Consider the following 25,050-nt stretch of genomic DNA (forward strand, 5'->3'; position numbering starts at 1 on the left):
TAATACAACTTCTGTAGCTGAAAGAAATACGATGGTACAGGTGTACATTTTATGTCAATTCGTGATGCAAGAATGATTCAGGTGGCTCTGAAGAATTACCAGTTATTGAACTGGGACAGAATACAAAGCGAAGCGATAGCATCATGGACCTGGCTGACTGGGGGAAAACTACAGGGCCATCTGGTGATTCTTATCTTCATTGTGTTTGCAATGAGACTTCAATAACACTATAAACAGAATTTCTACTCTACTTGAAAGCTGACAATGTGCCTTTGAATATGGGATCTGAAAAGAACTTGTGATATCCCCTAGAAAGTAGATAACATGGTTCTTTTAATTTCACAGGTAGGAAAATTACTCCAGAGGTTTCCAGAGATAAACGAATATCAAATATTCAATGTAATCTATATAGGACTTCAAACTGCCATCTTCCTAAGGAAGATCTAGTTGATTTCGATGATTTAAAATACAATGTGAAGATGTACATACATTCAAACTACTTTAGTATAGCTTAATCGCCATCAGCATGTATACCTAGGAATAAAATTTGTGTGGAGTCTAGTTTTCCAATCACAATCTCAAGATTGATATGATATTTAATGATTATAATCAAGACATTAAAAGTTACCTAAATATGTAAACGTGATGATTTTTTTTAACTTATCAGCCACATATTTGAATGCATGCTTCAGAAAACCTCACAAGTAGCAATGATACTTGGTTTAATACTAGGTTTTAATTTACATGTTAGTAAAAGCAGAGGCCCAAATACCACCTTGCATGCACTGGTCTATGTCACTATGTCATGTCATGACAATAATTCTTTTCATGTTACAGTGTTCTCCAAACCCAATGCAGAATACCATGCTTGCAGAGGCAAGCGGTGCAGCGATGAGAGAACTTTGCACTGGCAAAGCAAACATTTTGTAAGACAATTTCAAACAACCTCCTAGCTGTAGGCTTTCCAAAGCTAAGCCCTCTGTTGTAGATTTCACACTCAGAGTTCACTTGGTAGGTGCCACAGAGATTTGTCCATCACCACCAACAAAGCCATTAGCTATTTTTCTAATATATATATCACCACCAAGCTGAGAGAAGTTTTAATTGCAAACTTTAATTCTATTCAATTTTTGACCTATAACCCTTATGTAATATATTGATTATAGACAAATCAGAAATGTCCCTGTTGAATGATTTGTATAGCATCGTTTTCCCAGCAGATGACAACGGTTACTGTGAAGTATGTACAAGAATCTTCATGTCACTTCCTTTTTACAGACATTTAAAAATTAACCTTTGATACCTGGAATGGTGACATAGTGGCATACTCCTGTTAGTCACTATAGCATCTGAGAGACTGAGGCAGGAAGAACACCATAGCGCCTGGACAGTATTGTCTGCATAGTGAGTTCCAGGCCAGCCTACACGACATATTGAGATTACATTTCAATAATTCAGTAAGTAAACAGAGTAATTGATTAGTAAATCTTGCATTATTTAGATAAATATTAGAACTACACAATGATAGCTTTTTAAACTTAAATTCTTGTCTATATCTATTTTTAAGTGGCAAAACCAGAGCCTCTCAGGTCATATTTAAAAACAACTAAATTTGTTACTTGAGAAGAAATAAAGGGCTGGTCTTTTAATCACTGGAACCTAACACTTCTATGCTTTCTGTCCTCCAGGCTCTTTGTTTTCAAACATATGTAATCAGTTGGATCCCTCACCAAAGTTTCAACCTGTAACACACAGGCAATGTTTCCCCACATGGATTACAGGGCAGACAGGCCTCTTCCTGCAGAACTTTTGCCCTCAACACCTGAGGCTGTAGCCTTCACCAAGGCTCCCTCCAAGAGTAATGATGCCAGTCAGGACAACGGTAACCGTAGCAACTGTAACCTGCAATTCCTGTGCAGCTAAAGTGGGATTTATTGTGGCAGGGGGCAAACAGGCCAAGAGTAAAATGAAGCCGGCGAGTACGGCTCCGGCACCTCCAGTGGCGCACACTTTAATCAGAGCGGGCAGAAATTAATTCAAGAGGAATTTTTACATGGCTCCACTGCCGTTTTCTGCTTTTCTACTTGACTACAAGAATCCTAATGAGACTCTCTTGATATCCCAAAACAAGTATACCTTTGCCTCAAACTAAGGTGTATTTAGCTTTAAAAGAAATAAACAGGTCTTGTTTTGATCTTCAGGTATCTACTGAAACCATTCAATGTTTAGAAAACTCAAGAGAACAAACATTTAATTAGTCAAGTTATCTCATAAATTAAATTTGGTTCTTCATAATTCATAATGTCTTCCCAGAGTGATCACTTGCTCATTCATTTTGCAAACCCGGAACCCAACAGAGGTTTAATTCAACACATCAGTTATTGACACCTTACAAGGGTCAAGTCTCACACTAGACCCTGTGGGATATTAAATTTTTGTATAATATATGTGTGGAAAGTATTGATAAGCACAATTATAAAATAAAACTTACATTATAATTCACAAATATAAACATGGTTTTAGTTATCTGAATTTAAAAGACCTATTTACAAGAGCATATACTTTGCTCTAAACTACCAAAAGCAATGAAGACTTTTGCATTGGAAGGGAGGAAATATGAAATAAGACAGTTCAGTTTAGAGAAATTAAATTGTTGACTTTATAAAACAACAAGTATAAAAAACCCTGAAGTTTCCTTTCTAAAAGGTTTCCCTTGACTACAGATATCAGAAAGTATTTTAACAGTCTGAGGACATTTGAGACAAGAGTTTCAACAACACGAACAAATTTAAGCACTTAAAAATCTATTCATCTCCAGTAAGAATTACTTAACCCCTAAAAGAGGCATTTGACTTTAATATTCATACAGTCAGGAAGTTTGGTGGTTCTCAAACTCCTTAAGAAATAATTTCCATGTCAGAACAGCAAATAAAACTAACTTGTATTAAAAAAAATAATGCAATAAAGTGTGCCATGGGGACATAGGTAGATAAATTTTAATTTCTTGTTTTTTCTGGATTTGGAAAGATACTAGATTAAGATGAATTTCTGTAAAGTGCCTCAGATATACAAACTTAGGTTAGACGTCTGGGTAAATAGAATAATACTCAAAGACATCAACTGAAAACCACAAAACAAACATTTACAACCAGATGCTTATCCATGGTACCATCAATGAAATTCCTCTCTAATGTGCCTGGATAAGCAGCTGCAAGCTCAGATGGGAAATGGTGCACCACACACTTGGAAACTGCCTCGGAGGCCCAGCTTATCTGGAAGATTTGCGTATGCTGGCCATTGGGTTCAGGCCATAAGTGGCCAACCTCTTCAAAATTCACCACAGTCTGCTTCAGTTAACTAGCTCCAGATTGCCCTGAAAAAAAATTTCCCTCCTCTCTTAGGTGGATCATAAAAATGCAAAACCTCAGGATCAGAGGAGTAGCAAAGGGAGGAAGGAATCTCCCTGTAGAAGTCAGGAAAACTGTGTGCTGTCTCTTGTAACGTGCACCCTATCATCCTGTGCTTACTCTTTACTTACACTTTCTGTCTGTCAACAAGTGCTTGTAATTTTATTACACTGTCCTGTAGTTTACACAGAGTTGGGATTATTTTACAGAGTTCTGTTAATGGACTGGATAAAGGGTAATGCTATTTAAACTAGTCTTCTGCTCCAGCCAACACAGCTGTGAGCATACTACGATTTCTGAGCAAACATCTTGACCTGAGCATGCAGTGCTCTCTCGGCCCTACCAAAGAGAAATTGGAGCAGGCAGCAAAGGGAAACCAAATTTGGCCGCTAGCTGCAATCAGCCGTGTCAAATCATAATTCATATACAGTGTACCCTCTTTTTCTTTGAGATTGCATTTAGAGTCTGCAAAATGCATGCCTGCCTGGCATCTCATTTTCAGTCAAAAGTCAGAAGGCGATTTATTCATTACAAAACTAAAAGTAATATGTATGATATCCAACTTATCAAGATAATTTTCACCTAAGCAAACAGCCCTAAAATCAAATACCAGCTTATAAACTGGTTAACATTCTTGGCTAAGAATATGTAGCAAAAATATATTAAAGTGTGTAATAAGTTAAAAATAGACATTAATTAGTATCATTTGTGATGGAAACATAAGCTCTAGAAGTGCTGCTTTCTTGCACTGTACACCCACCTGGTTCTACTATGATAGTCGGGTGAAAATGGATTTATTTTAATATGCACATGAAACAAATGGTCAAATGTTTTCTTTATGCTAATATTCTCTTCTTTTTATTTGTCAAAATTCCTAAATCTGTTTTCTCACTCAATCTCCTTTTACAATGATTCCTTTCTGAAGGAGCGTTTCAAAGGGTACTATTGAATGCGGATTTGTAACACATTTTCTATCTCTTGCAATATTCTCTTCAAGTGAGCAACTAGTCACAGGTATCACAGGAAGGGGAAAAACACTGAACCTATAGCCTTGGTCTTCACAGGTATTCTAGCCTTCCTGTAGCAGCTAGCCTTACGGGTATTGTCCTGCTTACTAAAGACTCTTAGCCCTGTGTGTTTAATTTTCAAGGCCTTAGTATTATTTAAAAAGTAATCATCTATACTTTATTACTTTTCCTCCCAAGAGAAACAATGTTTTTAACAATGTATCCACCTCTATCTAATCCTTGAGAAGCATAGGATCCTCCGTTTAAAACAAAAAGAAATCTGATCTGAAGGGGCAGACAATCACATTTCCATGATGGTGGTCCCAGCATGTAGGAGCCTGACTGGAGAGGACTGCTGAGGTTCAAGGCTAGCATGAGCCTAGCGAGTTCTAGGTTAGCCTTGCCTACAGCATAAAAAGAAATGAAGAGATAAATAAAAGCTAGAATGGAAGGAAAGAAGAAGTATGCATGGGAGGAAAGGAGGAAACCAAGGAGGAAGAGATGGTGGGAAGGAAGGAAAGAAAAGTACATCTCTATTTTTCTATTGAAAGGAAATGTCAACCATCCGAGTGATACTCCGTTCATACTAACCATGATGCCATGCAGGGCTAAGTTTAGAAATACAACATTTACATCTGTAATGGGACTATAGAGATGAACAATTAAAACTATTAGGTGGCACGCTCACTAGGGGGAATTATTTGAGCCAAACACGCATAGACATATCCCAAGCATATTTTTAACTCGCTTTCCCCCCTTTTAAACATGCTTTCAATGACTTAGAAAACTGTCACAGCCTTGTGGGGTCTGTCACCTCTTCAGGCCACTGCTCACAGCTCTCATGTGTTCCAGCATATAGAAGCTTTAGAAAAATACAAAAATCTTAAAATATAGGGGGATATCTCTTTGTTCCACAATGTAATATTGTTAAAGAGGTCTAAATGACAAACTGTATAATTTGCTGGTGGGGACTTTCATAATGCATTAAGCCATTCAAAAACTCCTGGGGAAATCAATCCAAGTACTTCTAGAGAAAACATCATCAAACACTCTTGTTTGTCTGGGAGAGTATTAAGATCACTTTGTACATTTTTTTTTTATAGTACAACTGATAAAAGACAACAGCCATTCCATTTAAGTCCATTTCTGCAGAACATATTAAAAAAACAACTTCAAAGGCACTGTATGTTGCTTTTGTATGCACACTGCTTGAAAAGTCACAGTTTAGCAAGGTCATCAGACATTACCTGCAAAAATCAGTTATTACAAGCTTCTTCAGCCCCTAACAATTAAAGCAGATAGGGGATACTATTTAAATCAAATCTGGCTATTACAACATGAAGTGCATGTGTGTGTGTGTGTGCGTGCATGCATAATTTTATAGCAAGCTACATCCTACTTCCTCAAAAAAATAGCCCTTAGAGATGATTTGTTAAGATTTGCTACTTCCTTTGATTTTTAAAAATATGCTTGAATAGGACCCATTAAACAGACGAACTCACAGACATGAACAACGTAGCCAGGGATTTTGGCTTTCCTTAGGGAAACGATGTCAGGAAAGAGAAGATGTGAGGTGTCAGCTGGGAATGATCTTTGTATTGTGAAATGAAGTATCAGGAGGACTGACCTAGCAGACATCCTGTTTCCAGCAGTGGTGAGTTTGAGAGAACCCCCACACCCCACATACATGCTTCTGGAATTGATAACAACAATATTGAACTTGTAGGCTACAAAGCTTTGGCTACAAAATCGAATTCGGAAAAGAGCAATGTGTTCACTTTCTCTACAAACACTTCCATATGGGACTTTCCGACACCCAGGTGGGACCACTTCAGACAACTTCCTACCTAGCCCAGCCGTCATTTCTCAGCATACACAAGCATCGATAATCATTGCTATTTATTCTTGCCAACACTTTGTAGCATATCTGCCGTCTATGCAAGACCATGCACACAGCTGAGAAAATCTAATTTTCAAACCTTTCATAAATGTGTTTTCCCTATTATACGTTAGGTCAGGGAACAAGCATTCCTGAGAGGAAAAGCCGATTTCACCTAATACTTGCAATGTGTGTTTTGTTTTTTTTTAAAGAGCAACTTCCCTAACAGTGTAGGAGGTATTTTGATGTGAAAGTCTTGCCTTCTAGCAGTTCACATTGCAGAATTTGTAATGCTGGCTTCAAAAGAAGCACTTAGGAGAGAATGTACAGCTTTAAATGCCTTAGGATAGATAATATGGGCAATCTAATAAACACTATTCCTCAAATTCCAAAACTATGCTTAAAAAAAAGAGGTTGCAGAAGGAACCCCAACTTTACAGAAAACACTATCAACTTCTTTTAAATGTGGGAGAACAGTAGCAATGTTTCCCTTCCAAATTCAAGGTTTCCTTTGTGCACTAGGCAAATCTCTGTATCACCCGATTATGAAAACCAAGAAAAAAGCAACTGCAATAACACACACTAGAACCACAGAACGCTGCATAAACAAAGCCACTGGAACCACTGAAGATCTTTTATTTCTTTCAGAAAGCAAAAGGGCAACCTTCCAATCAAAGAATCTACGAACGCATGGATTCCAGGAAAGCTGAAGAAAACAGCCACAACTCCCTTAATAAAACACAAGGTCAATGCAAAACAACAGCAAGCACTTGTGTGTCTACTTACAGCCGGTAGAGCTTCGCGGTCCCGAGAAACAGCAGCTCAGGAAACAGTTGAAGGTTATTTCTGTTTAAACGCCTTTGGAGAAAACAAAACAAAACAAAACAAAACAAAAAAAAAAAAAACAGAGCATAGGTTACACAGAATATACTTAACAGTGAGCCTTGCTTTCATCGTGTCATGCTCCATCCTGCATTTCTAGAAAGAATAGAACAACATTCAAGAAAATCTAAGCACTTCGACCCAAAAGTTAGTTACACCTTTTGTTACATGGTTGCTGAGGGTAATTTTCCATTGTGATGGTGATTACTGGGACCTAGAGTCTTAACTCAAAGCCCCTACAACATCAGACAAACAGAACACACATGATGGATTAGGATTTCCTGACTCAGACACAACTTCAATAGAGGTTAGACATATTAATAAGGCAAACTTTCTTAAAAGAATTCATATATTCAAAACGGACTAAAATTTTCAGCAAAGGATCAGTAGATAGACCTTTCAATTTTATTACCTATTGATTTAACTGGGGACAGGGTGAGAAACAGTGTCTATAAGATGTTTTTCCCCACAGGTTCAATCAGAATAAATATAAAAAAGACCAAGTCTCAATCTACAGCTCTTGACCTATCACTGAATTGAGTTACATTCTGTTTCATTAAGCAGTGTTTCAAAGGTTGTGATGCTTGTTGTTTTTCTGATGTTTTAGATACTTTGGGTAAGAATGTAATTACAATTCTGACCAAACCTGACTGATTCTTGAACTCACTGGGCATGTGCACACCTATTAGAGAAAGTGAGCAAACACTATCCCTGATATACTTCACAATCCAACCCTGCCTGTTCTATGTGACTCCTTTAATCAAGTGAATGCTATCAGCCTACTCTTCTGCTTCTCTCAAATGTAAATATATTGATGAGTAGCCCATGGGAAATAGCTACACATAAATGGTGTACAAGTTGCTTGGCCTCGAAGAACAATATCACCCTGAGGAAGGCAGAAACATGGTTAAGTGTTAACGGTGTGATGGTCTGTTTTACTTAAAGACTTGTCAGCGGGACTCAAGAAGACAGTCTCCAACAGGCAGCAATGGGACAAGTGATTGCATTTTCTAAAAAATGCAAAGAGTAAGTGAATTATTACTCAAAGATACCTTAAGGCATAAAAACCCACCTTCAGAAACTCTCCACTTGTAATCCCATGTATCCAAGCAATAGTAATAAGGAGAATCTGAAAGCTGGGTCTGCATATAAGTGGGCTGTAGATCACCTGAGCAGAAGGTAGTAATGGTGATCAGAGTTTTGAGTATCTGAACACCTTAGGAAGCTGCACATAGTAAAATTCATACCATGTGTTCCAAGGTACATAAAGGGGAACAAGGAAAGTCAGTGGTGAAAGGGTGGATTTGCTCCCATACATGCACTAATTTTTATGAATGAACCACATAATAAAGTCAATGTAAAACCAAAACTTTTATTCTATGGGATTTTTTTTCTTTCATGGAAATGATTTTCAAGGTAAAGTACTTTCACCCTCCATCATTTTCTACCTTAAACCTAATCACTTAATTGTGATTGATTTTGTTACAATAGCATCTCAAAAATTATTTTCAAACATCTAAAAAATATTATCCTTGAGCATGCAAACAAAAAATAACATTTTGTAATAGTGACAATAAGGATTTTTCCGCCTAGGCATCGGGAGCTCTCTGGAGAATGTATGCACAAAATGCCCATCCTGATTTCTAGGATGACAGACATGGGGTTTCTTAATCATATTCCAAGCACTGGATTAACAGAGCTGATCTGATTCTTCAGCCTGAGCAGGCATGCTACTTCCAGCCTCAAACTGAGACTCTGCAAAAGGCAGCTGTCCAGAGAGAGCTTTCCCTTCCCACCACAAGGCGCTTTCTTACATCCTCTGAAACTCCAGCTATTCTCTGTAAACTTCATACCTCCCTTGGCTGTGTCCCCAGAGCATTTGATGTGACCCCCAAGCACTGTATTATATTGACTCATGGGCTGGTCTCTTTCCCACTGGGCTGTAAACTCCTCCAATGTGAAGACCCGATCTTTGTGTTCCTTCCCCTTTCTCTGGCACTTACTAGGTTTGAACTGTAACAAAGCAATCTCCTGTTCCCATTCCGCAGTCCCCAATCTTTTCTGGCATTTAGAAGGTTCTAATTGTGTTGAATGAGAAGCGAGTGCTCTCTTTGCATTTTGATATAGTTCAGTGAGGGGCCAGTATAATCACTTGATATCAGGACCACTTTGCTGATCCTGGCATACTCGATCATCCACCAGTCACTATCCAGCTGACCAATTCCCTACCATCTAACATGTTTTCTGTACCCTAGAACTTCTCTTTCTCTTTCTCCAGCAACCGCATATTGTCAGCATCATATAAAGAGAAAAGAACTCAGTGTGTTTAAATAAACCCCAATATATCAGTGACCAACAGCTTTTTCTAACCTTCTTGCTAATACAGCAAAACTTCATATATTGTGTGAACGTAGCTATTTAAGCCACAACACATGTAATATCTTTCTCTTAATTGTAAGCCTTTTCACATGCCCAGTGGTTAACTCACATCACAAACAATATCTGACATGAATTAAGCTATATGGATTACTTCATTCACTTGACTCAACATCATTCCAAATGAGTAACACTCCATATGGTTTGGTGAGAAATCCACAACCCAAAAGTAGAGCTAGAAGTTTGGCTCCCGGCGGCGTGATCCCATACATTGAGAATCACCATTGCTGTTCCTTCTTAGACATCTTTGTGCTGCCCAAATGAAAATGAATGCAATTTAATATATAAAAGACACTAACTGTGGGAGGCTGGCAAGACTGCTCAGTGGATGAGGTGCTTGTCACATCCCCTCCAGAAATGAAATCAGCCTGACAGCCCAAGTTTGATTCCTGGAACACTTACGAAAGTAGGAGGGGCTGGAGAGATGGCTCAGTGGTTAAGAGCACTGTCCTTCCAAAAGACCCAGACTCAATCTCAGAACCCACAGAGCAACTCACAACTGGCTGTAACTCCAGTACCAGGGGATCAGACACTCTCACACAGACACGCATGCAGGCAAAACACCAATATGCATGAAAATAAGTCATTTTAAAAGAAAAATGCAGAAGGAAAGAAACTACTACACAAAGATGGTCTGTGACTCCCACTTGTACACCTGAGCAGGCAGGCACACACACATATATACACACATACATGCATCTACATGCACACATATAATAATAAAAGCAATAATAATAGTAATAATTCAATATTAAGTGATCATTCTTAATTTCCTTATTTTTTCATGGAAGTAAATTTGTCTAAACTAATCATGTTTTGAACATGAGGCAAGATAATATTACAAAAAAAGGCAGGTACACTAAGGAAAATATAATATATAGAGGCAAAAATGGAAAATGTAGCTTTTTTTAAGTGTCTGTATTTGGCTTTTTTTTTCTTCCATTGGTAATAAGGGTAAATGGCCAGAAAATGTTTTAATAAAAAGTCACCGGACTCCTTCAAGTCCCATGAAATATTTCAAAGTAAAGATTCTTGCAAATGCCAGAAATCAAATCCTTAAAAGGCATTAAAAAATATCTGCACTTGTAGCCGGGTAGCAGTGGGGCACACCTTTAATCCTAGCCCTTGGGAGGCAGAGGCAGGCAGATTTCTGAGTTCTAGGCCAGCTTGGTCTATAGAGTGAGTTCCAGGACAGTCAGAGCTATACAGAGAAACCCTGTCTCAGAAAAACAAAACAAAACAAAAACAAAAACAAAAATAAACAAAAAATCTGCAATTGTTTTAAAGGCTATTACAATACAAAGAAATTTCAAAAAAAAAAAAGTTGAGGAAAAAGCAACCCCATCTCTAACACAATAGCTACTTGAAGAAATGGCATGATGTGAACTCCAATATAAATGAGACGACCTTTAAAAGTGCTGGTTCCTCAACATGGAAAGAGTGAATTGCTGTTCTTAGGATGGCTGATGGGAGACTGTTCAAAGGCTCAGCTATGTCCAAGGACAGATGGCAGAGTATAATCACACCTCTCTGTGTCCTCACCCTGGGATGTAGTCTACTCACAAAGTCTGAGAGCCACTTGAGGATTCTCTGGGTGGTGATTCATGCTGAGAAAGGTACATGTGGTATATTTCTTTGAGACAGTTTTTCTTAGGCCAAAGATAATTAAAGATCCCAGATCTCAGCCAGCTTCTACTTCTGAGTATGACGTCAGCTGAGTAAGTTATCTCAGAGCTATGAAAACACCACGGGATGCTGAAATGCTACATGGCGCACATCAACATAGCTTCTACACTATTATCTTCCATTTACTCCAGGGATTTATCCTTTGATGGATGCTACAGCATCTGACTTTCCTCAACTTTCCTGTCAGCTCGATTAGTACTTTACCCCAAGATAACCTTCCACCTTATTCAAAATTCAAACTTTAAAAAGTTTTGCAAAATCCACTGGAAAAGGTGTGCTTTGTATCCACAAATCAATGCAGATATACCCCAGCATCCTGTCTAGCCCGAAATTCAGTAAATGTTACCTTAAATGTATCATGGCTCTCCTACTCAGCACACATGCATGATCAATCAATCGTAAGACTAACTATGGTCCCTTTTGATTCTTCAGATGAAATTTCTATTGCCCACTTTGCACCCTTGTAGAGCAAACAATTTTCCACAAACATAAAATTCAAGTTTTCAACAGTTTTTTAACATTTAGCTTTTCTTATATAGCTGAAGATTCTTTATTATTATTTTCATCAGCACAATCAATGATGCTTTCCTCCTCTGTGCCCTATGTTAAGGAAGCCAACACTTTTTTTTTTTAATAAAAAAGGCTGTTTCCTGCTCACAGCTTTCATTGAATGGTACTCTAACATATTAAGAGCAAGTATAAAATACTCTGAAAGAAAACCTAAGAAAAACTTTGTATGTTCTTCCTATCTTCTGATCCCATGAAGAAACTCAAAGTAAAAATAACAAATACTTGACTAAATATAATAAATGCATATTTTAGGAATATACACTATCCCTAAATTCAACTTTTGTAAAAAGAAGTTGTGTTAAAATCCATAACTGCAGTTCTTTAAGCACAGTATACCATGCACTCCAAGACACTGTGTACACTTTCTCATTAATCCCTGCACTACTGGGATTACTATCCCTATTTGAAAAGTGGGGGAATAAAGATTTTAAAGATGATGTGATGTAATCAAGGGGTATAGAAATTCAGGGTTTTCTGAAGTCTCTCTTACTGACTAATTCTAGACATAAGGTGAGGGAGAGTTTATATGTGGCTAGACATCCCAATCGGCAGTACAACATCGGAGTACTTGCCATTAGTGATCTAGCAGTTGCTAGATATTGCAAGGCACCACACAGCAGCAATGGCTAGTGAGGCCATAGAAACACCATTATCATCACCATCTAAAATAAAATGGCATACTTTCTGTTCTAGAGCAGAATCCTGAATCCAACGAGGGTGGATGCTATAAAGAGGAGAGGCAAAGACTTTTATAAAAGCCTTTTAAAAAATGACACTCCAACGCCCATAACTTCAAGTCGGTCTCTCTGTCCCCAAGATTCCATTATTACTAATGTCTTCCTATCAGCCCAGGAGATGTAACTTGCTTTGAAACTATGACAATATATGTGAAGTCTATGAGGGGGAAAAAAAAGCCCCCTTCCTAGGCAAGCTTGTGAAATGCACTCTGGACAGCCTAATTCAAGCAGAAAGATACCCAAAAGCAATGCAAGACAGAAGTAAATGGAAAATGTTTGGCATTCACTGCTTCCACAAATACATTGAAACAGTGCAAACTAAACTCCTTGGTTCAGGAGAAGCATATAGGAAACAGCATGCAGCAAACATTGCCACAAAGGATGAGCTCAAACCAGATGTGGGAAAAATAAACAGCTTTGGCTGCCTCAGAATTCATAAAATAGGCCACAGTGGCAAGTGGCTCTTCTCACCACTGTGTGACCCCAGTGCCCATAAAATCACACTGCAGTGAATGTCTAGCTAAACTTGAAAGCAGCACCCTCCCATGAAAACTTTCGAAGACTACAAACAGCAAACACAATTCAAAATTGCCCGTATTGCTTAGAAACGCACTGGAATGGAGGCATTCAACAACTATCAATTGCTTAACCCATGTTGGATGTATTTCTTTAAGAAAAGCATGTAAAATATATATGACACCAACAGGGATTTTTAAACCAAGGTGTACAATACCAGAAAAGTGTCCCTTGAGATAAACTTGGATTCTTTGCCACGGAGACTAGTATTGTGAGACTCTCTTTACAGTAAGAACTATGTATGTGTTAGGTTGCATGTAAGCTTGCCGGATTAGGGGGAAGAACGGTCCTCTACAGCCTTGACGAACAGAGGATAAATAGTGCTATCCTTCAGACCTGTTCTACAACATTTTCTACACTTGAACTCATGTGTTACAGCCTACAATAATCTCTATGCCACTGCTCACAACCACACAGTGCCAGTTGTTTATGAGTAGCATTTTACTCAGGGCAAGAGGATGAATTCACAATCACCTTAGAGGAAATCTATCTTTTATGTATTTGTACATGAAATACAGAGTTTGCTCAAATGGAGTCTTTATCCTAAAAGGATCTAAATGTCTAAGTTTAAGGATGATGTTTTATTATTATGAATTGATGAAAACTTCAAAAAATTATGTTATCAGATTTTCCTCACATCACAATATTTTTAGGGTGATTGCTTCTTTTCAAGGAAACTTCCCAGTGGTAAGATGCTAGCACTAAAAAGTCACATTAAAAATGAAGAGAATAACCCTGGGAGTGTTTGAATAAAGTATAACAGGTCTGAAAAGCAGACAGTTGTAGTATTGAGGTGAAGAGCTGCACCTTAATAACTGACCCTATTTTGAAGTTGAGGCAGCCGAAGATTTTAAAGAGGACGCTGTATGATCAAGATCTTACAGGGTCATTGAAATTCAGGATCTACAAAAGTCTCACTTGTCTAATGCTCCTGGATTTAGAATGGAGTTGAGTTTAGATGTGGCTAGACAACCAGCCAACAGCATAACCGATGAGCAGCCTTCACAGGTGATCCAGGAGAAGGTATTAAAAGGTGCCAAACCCCAAGGCAGCTAGATAATTCATTTAGCCCTGCTCCCCTCTGATTTTTAGTCTCTGCCCTGCCCCCATCAGCAGAGCCTAAAATATCACTACAGAGAGAGCCAGCCCTCTAAAACCATCTACCCATCCAATGTGCTTTTCTACTTCTGGAATTATTGTAATGATGAGTATTTGATATTTGTGAGGTTCATTCAAAGCCACGATTTTCTATTCCTGGCTGCTGCTCCCCCACAAACATAAGCTAGACAAATATGTGTTTCATTTTGAAGTATCATTATATCAAAAACTCCAATAATATTCTACTCATGCTAGGATGGGGATTTTCAAAACGGGAGGAATTGATTTTACTAGTAGGATGCCAAAGTCCCCCAGACAGCCATAAAACAGAACTCAGGGAGCACAGCCTGACCATAGCTATGCCTAGATTGTCAGTGAGCAGCCCAGATTCAGCAGCCTACGGAATTTGCAACTTGAAGAAAACTATGCAGAACATTGTATACTGTAAATTAATGACTTTTAATAGAGACTGGTGGAGCTATTCAGTGTTCTGTGAAGTATAAAGAAAAGCATACTTTGATTATCCTAAATGTTTTGTTGTAACTTACTTGTGTGGACTTTGCTTTTGCTTAGTTTGTTTGGATTGAATCAGCTTATAACTTCATTAGATTCCTCTATACGTTTGTTATTAAACAGTAGGAAGCTATTGTATCCCTATGTGCATGATGAGGATTCTCCCTGTGATATCCCCAATACCTCCCTCTGGGATAAATAGTACTACTGACAAGACAAAGCATTCCAGACACCCTGGCACGGCACATATCAGGCCTGGGAGTATGGCAGCAACTGCCCAACAGGAAGTGACATGTGCTCATAGGATGCAAGCTCCATTAAAACCCATCACATTCACAGTGACTCATAGCCACATGCCCATGAGATCTTCATCATCATCAGATGCTGGGTTTTCCCACAATAGCAGAAGGGAGTGACTTGAGGTGGAAGGGGGGAGTAGAGAGGACAAATGGTTTGAGAAGAAAGGAACAAAGTAAAGGAAGGAGGAAGGAGGAGGAAGGAGGGAGGAGGGAGGAAGAGGAAGGAGGAAGGAGAGAGAAGGTAGGAGGAGGAAGGAGGAGGAAGGAGGGAGAAAGAAGGAGGGGGAAGAAGGAGGAAGGAGGAAGGAGAAAGAAGGAAGGAGGAAGGAGGGAGGAGGTAGGAGAAAAGAGAAAGGAGGAAGGAGGAAAGAGGAGGGAGGAAGAAGGAGGGAGGAGGGAGGAAGAAGGAGGGAGGGAGAAGGAAGAAGGAGGAAGGAGAAAGGAAGAAGGAGGAAGGAGGGAGGAGGTAGGAGAAACGAGAAAGGAGGAAGGAGGAAAGAGGAGGGAGGAAGAAGGAGGGAGGGAGGAGGAAGAAGGAGGGAGGAGGGAGGAAGAAGGAGGAAGGAGAAAGGAGGAAGGAAAAAGGAGGAGGAAGGAGGGAGGAGGGAGGAAGGAAGGAAGGAGGAGGGAGGAGGAAGGAGGAAGGAGGAAGAGGGGCAGTTTAACATTTTGACTGACATTGCTTTAACCACATTAATTAAGTGGAAATCTTTATTTGTACCTATAGTGCTTTGATCTACAAGTATGTCTTTCTAATCTCACAATGTTAAATTTAAGTTAAAATGATCTTGTTTTTGTTTTACTAATTAAAAACTCACTGCATAAAATGGTATAGATCTTATTTACTATTTTCAGATCAGCCTTTTCTTTATTAAGTTAAAATTTTATCAACCTTATAAAAAAATACCTAATGCTTGATATTTTCACAAAACACCTTCCCAACATGGACAAATGCTATTATTGTATCATTTTAAAATGAAAACAACTTAGAACCATACAATGGATGTGAATAAAGTTGATGGTTTTTATTTTGTTTTGCTTTACATACAAAGGAAAAAAACTGAAATCATGGTTTTCTAGGTGAATGACTATTACAACATAAATAGTTTCGAATGCATTGTGGCACAATTTGGAGTTCAATTTGCAGTTTTGTTTCCAACTTATTAACAATCATGTAGATTATACAATCCAGAGTTTAATATTAACCCATCCCCTGATTCTTATACTCCCCCTTGATGTTTTGTAAGTAAGCAAGTTGTTCATGTGACATTAATGACTCTACATAAAATAGGGGAAGATGTTGTAAGCCATAGTAATTTGAATATGAAACTCACAAAGGAAGGTAGGGTTTTTTTTTTCTTTTGTATTTTTATTGTTTAAAAAATAAACTGAACAAAATTTAAAATAGTTGTCTTCACAATAGTGTTGAATTCATTTCTTAGAAAATCTGCCTTGGCATTTAATATATTTAAAAATAAATATTTGAAAAGTATATCCACAATGTTCCTAAGAAATGGCTTAGAATTCCAGAGTCCCAAGGAGATGAATTGGCTGTCAGATGACAATGTGCTTCCATCAGATGGACTTGGCAGTTGTAAACAAATGGAATTTTCTCAGCTTTTCCTCACAAATATGAAATATTTGCTCTCAGCCAACAGCTGGGGTGATTTAAAGAAGTCTTGCATATATATTAGTTTTCATTCAAAATTACAAGTCTGCCTCCCACTCTGCAACATCTGACTTAGACTGTGTAAACTAGAAAATTGTTCAGAGATGAAGTGGCATTCTCAAGGGAAGCCAAAGTTAAAAAAGAGTCTCCACTTACAACTCTAATCAAATTTCAAATTAGATGGCATCTTTAGGATTTTTCGGAAGAGCTGATTTATTTAAGATGAAAATACAAAATGAAATTCTGAAGTAGCTTTAAAATGTGAAAAGAAAATGTGCATTGTTCTTATGTTCATAAAGACTGAAAATTACAGTACAAAGTAAATGCAGGCTAAGTGCCATGGGGAATACTGGGATTTAAAGGTAGTTCCAGGACGAAGCTATCGGGATGTCTGTAGTCTGACCAGAAAACTCTCTTGAGGAAACTGTTACTGTTCCAATGAACATTTAATCCAATTCACATTTAATTCATTTATTGATAGGCTTTATTTTATTATAAAATACATTTTATCAATACATATTAAACTATATGGTGTAAAATATCTTTGTGAGTTACTCACTAGGTGTATCAGCTATACCCAAACATCTAGGAAGTAGTATAACAATAAATACTTTCAGAGTATTTTTATATAGAGAAAATAAGTTATGGTTATAAGAACTTGGATATGAACTCAACTACATATTTACCTTCTTTTCACTTCCTCAAAAGGTATTTCAGTGTAGCAAATTAATTTATATATTATTCTATAGTTGCATTCACTATATTGTATTATTTGTAATGGACAGAGTTTTAAAGTAAAAGAAAGTAGATGTCTCTATGCTTTACTTGAGGCAATAAAAACACAGCCTGTAGATTCCCATCCCAAATACATCACACTGTGCATGATGAGGATTCTCCCTGTGATGCCCCCAATACCTCCCTCCGGAATAAATAGTAGTACTGACAAGTCAAAGCATTCCAGACACCCTGTCATAGCACATATCAGGCCTGGCATATATAAGCCAATTTTTTCCTGTAGACAATGACAGAAAATTAATCCTTTCTCTTTTGCTCCATGAGTCTGAATATATGTTGTACCTCCCCCAATAACATATTTAGATAAAAGTATTTATTGTATTTTTATTAAAGTGACTATTAAGGCAAGCATGGAAACTTATTAAAATAATTATTAGTGGTTTTGATTTCGATGCCCTAAAAACAAAAACATAATCAAGACAAATGAGATCTGTTAATTGTATTTCATATTACAATGTCTATAATTTCAATGTCTATGATTTCTGACAAATTTTGTCTTTTGTGTGTGCGTGTATACATATAGTTAAATAATAATATTCTGTAAACACAAGAATAGTCAAATAATACTCATATCCATAAGAATTTTTATGTCTAAAACCAATATTTTTAAAATGCAAAATTTACTCTTAAACTTCATGAAAAAAATATATGCCAGGAGCAGATTGCTACTTTAATAACCCATAGCTTACTTTTCCAAGCAGTAAGATTTTTAGAATCTAATATAAACAATTAAATAGAATTGAGAATAGCTATTATCTTCAATGTTCACTGTGTGAAACATCAAACAAGTCACTTATCCACAGCAACCCCTTTTACATTTCCTAAAGTATCCACAATGGTGCACGCAGTAACAGCATGGATGCTTACAAGACCCTTAGCTAAGTCTCTTTTTCCATAAAGCGTAAATAAAATTACCAATCATTCCTTCTACATAAACCACAGGTATCCCAAACAGAATCATGTGGCTGCTTTAGTGTCAAAGCAATGATCATCAAGGAAATATCTCTGGAAAGACCTGAACTTTTAGGCTTTAACACACATTTGTGTTCTTTACCCAGGACTCTGATGTAGCTTGGAAACCACTTGTTTTTGCCCTTTCTCCTTAAACTTTAAAAACTAAGCCACCACGAAACTGAAGACATAATCCTTGACATCCAAGTGGCTTTAAACACACAGACATGTTGTCGTGGGTTTGGAACTGAAAATACTTACAGTCTTTCAAGCTCCTTAAGATCCTGGAACGCTCCCCTCTCGATGGTGCTGATCTTGTTCTCCATGAGCTGACTGAAATGCAAAATATAACATGCTGCTTAATGTTGCCATCTGAGGAGGCTGCAGTTCAGCAGCCGAAACCTGCAACTCCTCTCTGACTCTCCCATTCTATTTTGCTCTGAATTGAAAGCCACTAGCAAATTCAGTAATGAATCAAGAGAGAGACCTCAAGGAGGGGGGTAGTGGTGGGGAGCAGCTTCCACACCACAAGGCGTTTATTTTTTAAAAAAATAAAGCGAACAAGTTTCTTACAGCAGTGAGTCCTGAAGAGTAAGATGTGAAACTTAAAGTCAATGATGGGAACTAGGAGCACACAGCAGCTTTGGGCGCTGTTTCCTTATACTGATTTCACCCGTGTTCCTAAGGAAGGAATTCAGTAGCTCAGAGCATGCATAGTTTAATTCTGACTTGCGGATGCACACTATCAATGGGATAGTGTCACAAGGACCAAAATTGGTCCTTACAACTTAACACTGTAAGCACAGTAGCCGAAAATATTTGGCCACTGGGTGTAAATATTTACAAGCCTGTGGGTAACACAATTTTGCATAATATTGACTCTCAAACTAATGGTTAACTCACACGTAATTTAACTCATTAATTAGTGCAGCGATCATGCTGTAACAATTTATAACAGCTACAAAGCTATAAAATGTAAGGAATGCAACTTAAAATGACGTCAATATATTTGACGCTTAAACACTGCAGAAAAGGTAGATTGCATAATGTAATGCAATTTTTCTCTACTTTTGCTTTGCAGAGGGCAGCGGGGAGGTCTGGACGCTTTTAGCTCAGCAGTAAGAGAAAGCACTCTACTGAAAGCTTCCACTGTAATTGTTAAGTCCTCAACATATCAGATTTCGCCCGTTATTTACTCATATTGTAAAAAGCGATGATTACACATTTTATGTATAAGGCCCTTAAAGTAGAGTCCTTTCTGTCTTATTATCTCCACCACACATCCCCTACTTAAAGGCAAAGATTTCAATAAAAGTTGTACAATGGAAAACAAAAGGAACTGGAAGACCTTAAGTTTCTTTAGGCTTCTGTCTTCAGAAAAGTTTTAAAGGCTACGAACATTTAGTGATTGTAAGGGAGCACGCCATCTTCAAAGCAAAATTGAGATGCAGAGGAAGAATACACTTACAGAACTCTGAGGTGCCTGAGACCAGCAAAATCTGTCTTCGTAATCCTCGTGATGTTATTTCCATTCAAATCCCTAAGAGACAGCAAAAAATTAAAGTTCTTTTTTTTTTTATTTCTCTCATATTTGGTCAAAGTAAAACTTAAAACAAGTTAGAGCTTTAGGGGGAAAAACTTAATTCAATTAGTGTGGCTTCAAATGTTAGCTGGAGAGGAAAGTAAGAAGCCTTTGAAATAATAGTTCCTAAATGTCTCATGTTTACAAAATTCTTGCTGACATATGACAAAAAAAAAAAAAAAATTGAAGCGACGATGCCATCAATAACCGTGGCTTTTGTTGTGTGTTTGTGGCCTGTGTGTGTGCGTGTGTGTGTGTGTGTGTGTGTGCTTTCGATTTGGGTTTCTACAAGAATGTATTCATTTACTGGGGTATTCTGCAATTTTGCTCTTATTTTTAGCACAGTCCCCTGCCCCCAGAAGTTTCTTTCTGGAGATTTAATGAAAAAAAATTCGCATACTATTAGGGGAAATTTCTTTTGAAAATCACAACACTCAGGACATAGCATTGTGGCCAAAATTAGTGAGGCAAAGAAAAGAGTAAGGGAGAGTGCTCTACCTCAAAGACCTTCACCTCCCCACATTCTAAGCCCCTGGGGGAACCCCTGTACCCCCAAGCCCCCCCCACCCCCCACTGTGACTGTAGGTTAAACCAGCAGTGTGGGCAACAATGGAAGCAGGATTTGGCCTTGACCAGTTTGTCTCATTGTTTCAACACCAATCTTACTTCAGTCACATTCTTTTCTGGTCAACAAATAAATTTTCAGGGCTTCATTCATTCACAATAAAACAAGCCTTTGAGAGACACCTAGTTCCTTTCTGGAAGTTCTCTTGCTTTGAACTTTCAAACTTTTGTGCTGAAATCTGTATTTAAAGTGTTTACTTTGCTAACGATAGAATTTTATAAACCAGCACCGAGTATGTGGTTTCCTAAAAACTCCACAGATCTCTCATAAAGGATTTTTATTTCCAACCACTGGGCACTCCCCTGCCAGTTCTGGAAACCCGGCCCATTGACAAGCTAGTGTTTACACTATTCTGAAGGGCATGGAATGACAGACATCTAAGACTAAATCAGAATTTCTCATTGCTCCCTTCCTTAACTCACCAATCTACCTCTCTGAATTGTCTCTAAAGTTGTGAGAATCATTTCAGGGCTATTTGTTATCTCGTGCAATCCTGATCTCAACAGCAAATACACGCTCTAGTTCACAACCTGATGAAACACACGCTTAAGGCCCACCTAGCTGGGGAACAATCAAGGGGAGAGAGAGCCGTGGTGGGGCTGGAGATTGGCAAACCTTTCCAAACCTACAAAGTCCTGGACTTGGGCCTTCAGACAGAAGGGGATTTATATGCACTTTGCATAAAGAGAAGAAGTGTGTGCAGAAGTGCTGTCCTAGGGTTTCTCTTTCCCGTGGCTAAACGCAGTCCTAGCAGAGAACAGTAGTCTCTGCGCAATCGCCCACGCTACACCAGCCCAAGCCATCCGCGCCTGTCTGGCCTATGCGCAACCGGGAGAGTCCGGCGCATCCCCGGGGCTGGGGAGGGCGCATGGTGGAGGGCTTGGCTTCACAAAGAGAGTGGCCGACGCGCCTCACTTCCCTAACTCGGGAAGTGCCCCACCAGGAGCGCGTGGTCGGTCAACGCCGGGTCTGCGTTTATTTCTTCATTAAAGACTCGCGCAGACAGGGAGGCGGGGATGTCTGCGGGCGACCGAGCGCGAAGAGGGGCAGGCAGAGCAGCTGCCACCACGTGAAGGAGCTCACGGATTGCCAGAAAGGTGCCCCAGGGTATACAGCCGCAGCAGGAAGAGTCGGAAGGGGCAGCCCAGGCCACCGGGTCACCAAAGCAGTTGGACTCAGCTGAGTGGGTTCTAGATGAAGAAACAGTGCTAACTTTACTTAAACCCCAGGACACAGTCTTCCCCGAAGTCTCCCGCTCTGTAGAGTCACTTAAGGACCGCTACCGCTGCTGCCTCCTCCCTGTAAAAGAGAGGGGCTTTAAAAAGTCGAGGCAGGGAAAGGATCCCATAGAGAGGACTGCTGCTGTCCTGGGGTACTCATGCTTTGTAGACAATGAAAAGACCGCTCAAGAAGCCCAAGGCTCCATCTCCCCTCCCTGGGTACTTAGAACAGTACTTAAAGCCCCGGGAGAGAACAATTCTCTTTTTTGAAACAGCCTGCTACCCCTTCTTCCCTAGTCTGAGGCAACACGGTCCTGAAATGACCCTGGGAGTGTTAACAAGCCCAAGGTGACTCCTGATTTTGCAGTCTAGGAAACAGGGTCACACCTCCCTTGCCCCAGGCATCCTTGGATTCTAGTTCCAGGCACCTCTCTCCCCAGCCAGAAAGAACTGGTCAAGGGTGCATAAGCAGTTGCAAAGGGTGAGGGGGGTACCAGAAAAGGGGATCAAGCATTGCCGCCAGCGACCCGCCCCTCCTTGGCAAAGGCTCCTCCCAGTTTAGTGCCCTTTCCAGAGGGCCCAACCCCGGGATCCGCATGTTGAAGAGCCCCTGAGGGTTGCACCAGGAACAGGTTTCTACCACACACGCGCGGACTTTCCATGCTGGACGCTTGGGGATGTGCTACCTCAACAGGGAGTGAGGGAGAATCAGGGAGGGCGAAGTACCCATACTCACAGTCTCTCCGTGTTGCGGGGGATATTCCTGGGCACACTGCGCAGTGCCAGCCCATGACAGTCCACTGTGCTGCCTGAACAGGAGCACTGGGCCGGGCAAGCCTGCGGTGCCACCTTGTTCAAGATCAACACCACTAACCCCAGCGATAGGGACAGTGTCTGCCAGCCAGCGCCACTCATCTTCTCTAATAGACAGCTTGCTTTGAGGGACTTCTCTTGAGCTTTCGGTTGCGTGAAAACTGGGCAGTGTCCGAGGCCCAGTGCCTGCAGCCCACAGCACCCAGGAAGATGCTCACACAGTAATATAGAACAGAGATATGGGGCAGGAGAGCTGACAGAAGCACACGTCTTTACTTTGCTCTCCAAGCCTTTCCAGCAGAGCAGATGATCCGTGGGCAACTTCAGGTTCTGAATATCAATAGGCCCGACTCAGGCTGAGAGTAGACCCCGGAGCAGCAGTGAGGACAGTGTGCGACTTCAACTTGGCGGTAAAAAGAGCTCCTACTAGCAGTGTCCGCGAAGATGTAGAGGCTGGTTGCCTGAGGACGAGGGAGGACTTCTGATCCCACGTACCCTCTAACAAATCCGATTCCAGTGGGAAGAGTACAAGGCTGAGGAGGGGACTTTAACTGTAATGGTGGCCCTGATCAAAGTAGATTGCCCCCGAAGCTAGAAGGCGCAAGGGCCTGGCAGGTTCAAAGCAGAGCCCTCGGAGAGACTGGTCATGGCGCGCGCGGGGGCGCACCGGGTATTCTGGCAGCCTTGGGGGACACCGGGCGGCGATGCGGTGCGCAGGGCTCAGCTCCCGGGGCCTCTCCACTCCTGCGGCACAGCAGCAGCACCAACCAGTCTTCTCCGCTTCCCGACAGCCAAGGATGGCTTGCACACACACATGCACTTCACTGGAGGATATCTTGGCAATCCCGCCTCCCTCCCGGCGTCCTTGGCGACGCTCTGCACCAGGGCCTGCCCCTGAGGTCACACAGAGAGACAAAAGGGCAGTCGGACTGCTGCAGCCTTGTAGGAATATCCACTTGTCTTCACTCCTGCAGAAAAAAAATCCAGTAAGCCAAGTTGAGTAGGAAAGGTCCTCGGAAGATTGAGTGGGTTCTGGCTGGAGCAAGATTTGCAGATAGGCGAGCCCAGAAGAGCAAAGCGAAGACTAGGTGTCCGCGATGCCAGTGCTGCTACTATGCCCTGATGGATGGCTACTAGGTAGTAGGCAGAAAGATGGGATCTGCTACCCTGGCAGACCCCAGGCGACAACAGAATGGCTGGAGAGTGTGCGCGCTCTTGTCAGCTACTCTGGTCTCCGGGATACGCCGCGGCTCCGCAGCACACACCTGACGGCACAGGTAGAAGAAACAAGAGCGACGTCCTGATGTACGCAGCCTCTCAGCCACCCCTCAGGCAGCCCCTACAAGTGGGTCCTCAGCCTCAAAGTGCAGGAAGTTTCCTCGGGCGTTGGATCCGGTCTCCCACTGTCACGGGAGGAGTCCAGCCTCAGACGTTGAGATGCCGCTTGGCCCCGGACGTTGCACCTGACTCGGCGATCACAGTCTAGGCAGCGCTTGGCTTCAGCCCCTTCCCTTCTCGGAGAGGCTTTTGGCACTCGCGGTTCCCGGGAGGAAGGTGGAGAGAGAGGGAAGGCGGAGACTGAGCAGGGACTGGCGCTCCAGAGCCCCAGGCAAGTGTCTAAACAATAGGACGGACTCGGCAGCCTAAGTCTCGCCAGGCTGCTGGTAGGTGGGTTGTTGTTGTAACTGGAGTTGTCCGCTCTGGCTGCTGGGCGCTGAGCGCGGCCAAACAAAAAGACCCCAATCCGCGCCTCTGGAGTCGCCAGTGGGCCCCCGGGACGTCCCCTTTTTCTCCTCAGTACTCCCGCAGCCTCAGGAAAGCTAGGCAGCTCCGGCCTGCGCCCTGAAGCCTGGGCGCTCCCATCCCTCGCCGCCGCCGCCGCCTCCTTCTCCTCCTTTTTTTAACCACCGTCGGTGGCAGCCACAAACGCCGCCTCCTCCAGCCTCCGCCGTCCAGGCGCTCCGTAAATAAATAAGCCCAAGTCCGAAGTTAAAGCGGCCGCCGCGGGCTTTATATAGGAGTGGGAGCCCCCGCCCTTGGCTCCGCCTCCGCAAGCCTCGCCCCGCCCCCTGGCCGCGCGCGGAAAGCCCGCACCTCGCCCGGGAGAGGTGAGGCCCAGGCTGCCAGCTCTGGCTGCAAACAGCGGCGCGCGTTCCCGTAAGCCCCTGCTCGCCCCCAGACTGCTAGGATGGGGCAAAGTTGGCCACCAGGAAGAGAAGCCCGGGTCCCCGCCACGCCACTCCTTAGCCTCAGAGGTGAATGGAGCCTGGAGACCGGGCTTCCCAGCCAGAGAACGAGGAGAGGG

At 41.1% G+C, this 25,050-nt stretch overlaps 1 protein-coding gene across 1 annotated transcript in view; it reads right to left on the minus strand.

Annotated features, from left to right (window-relative positions):
* The window catches only part of Slit2 (slit guidance ligand 2), a 323,981-nt gene extending 299,288 nt beyond the window's left edge, over positions 1-24,693 (minus strand). Inside the window, exons 1-4 of the mRNA XM_052199289.1 lie at positions 22,669-24,693; positions 19,974-20,045; positions 18,767-18,838; positions 7,080-7,151 (exon numbers count right to left, since the gene is read on the minus strand). Of these exons, the coding sequence (XP_052055249.1) occupies positions 7,080-7,151; positions 18,767-18,838; positions 19,974-20,045; positions 22,669-22,847 (395 nt within the window). The 5' untranslated portion in view covers positions 22,848-24,693. The remainder of the gene's footprint in view (positions 1-7,079; positions 7,152-18,766; positions 18,839-19,973; positions 20,046-22,668) is intronic.
* Between the last annotated feature and the right edge of the window lie 357 nt (positions 24,694-25,050).

Source organism: Apodemus sylvaticus, chromosome 11, assembly GCF_947179515.1.
Source record: "Apodemus sylvaticus chromosome 11, mApoSyl1.1, whole genome shotgun sequence".
NCBI lineage: Eukaryota > Metazoa > Chordata > Mammalia > Rodentia > Muridae > Apodemus > Apodemus sylvaticus.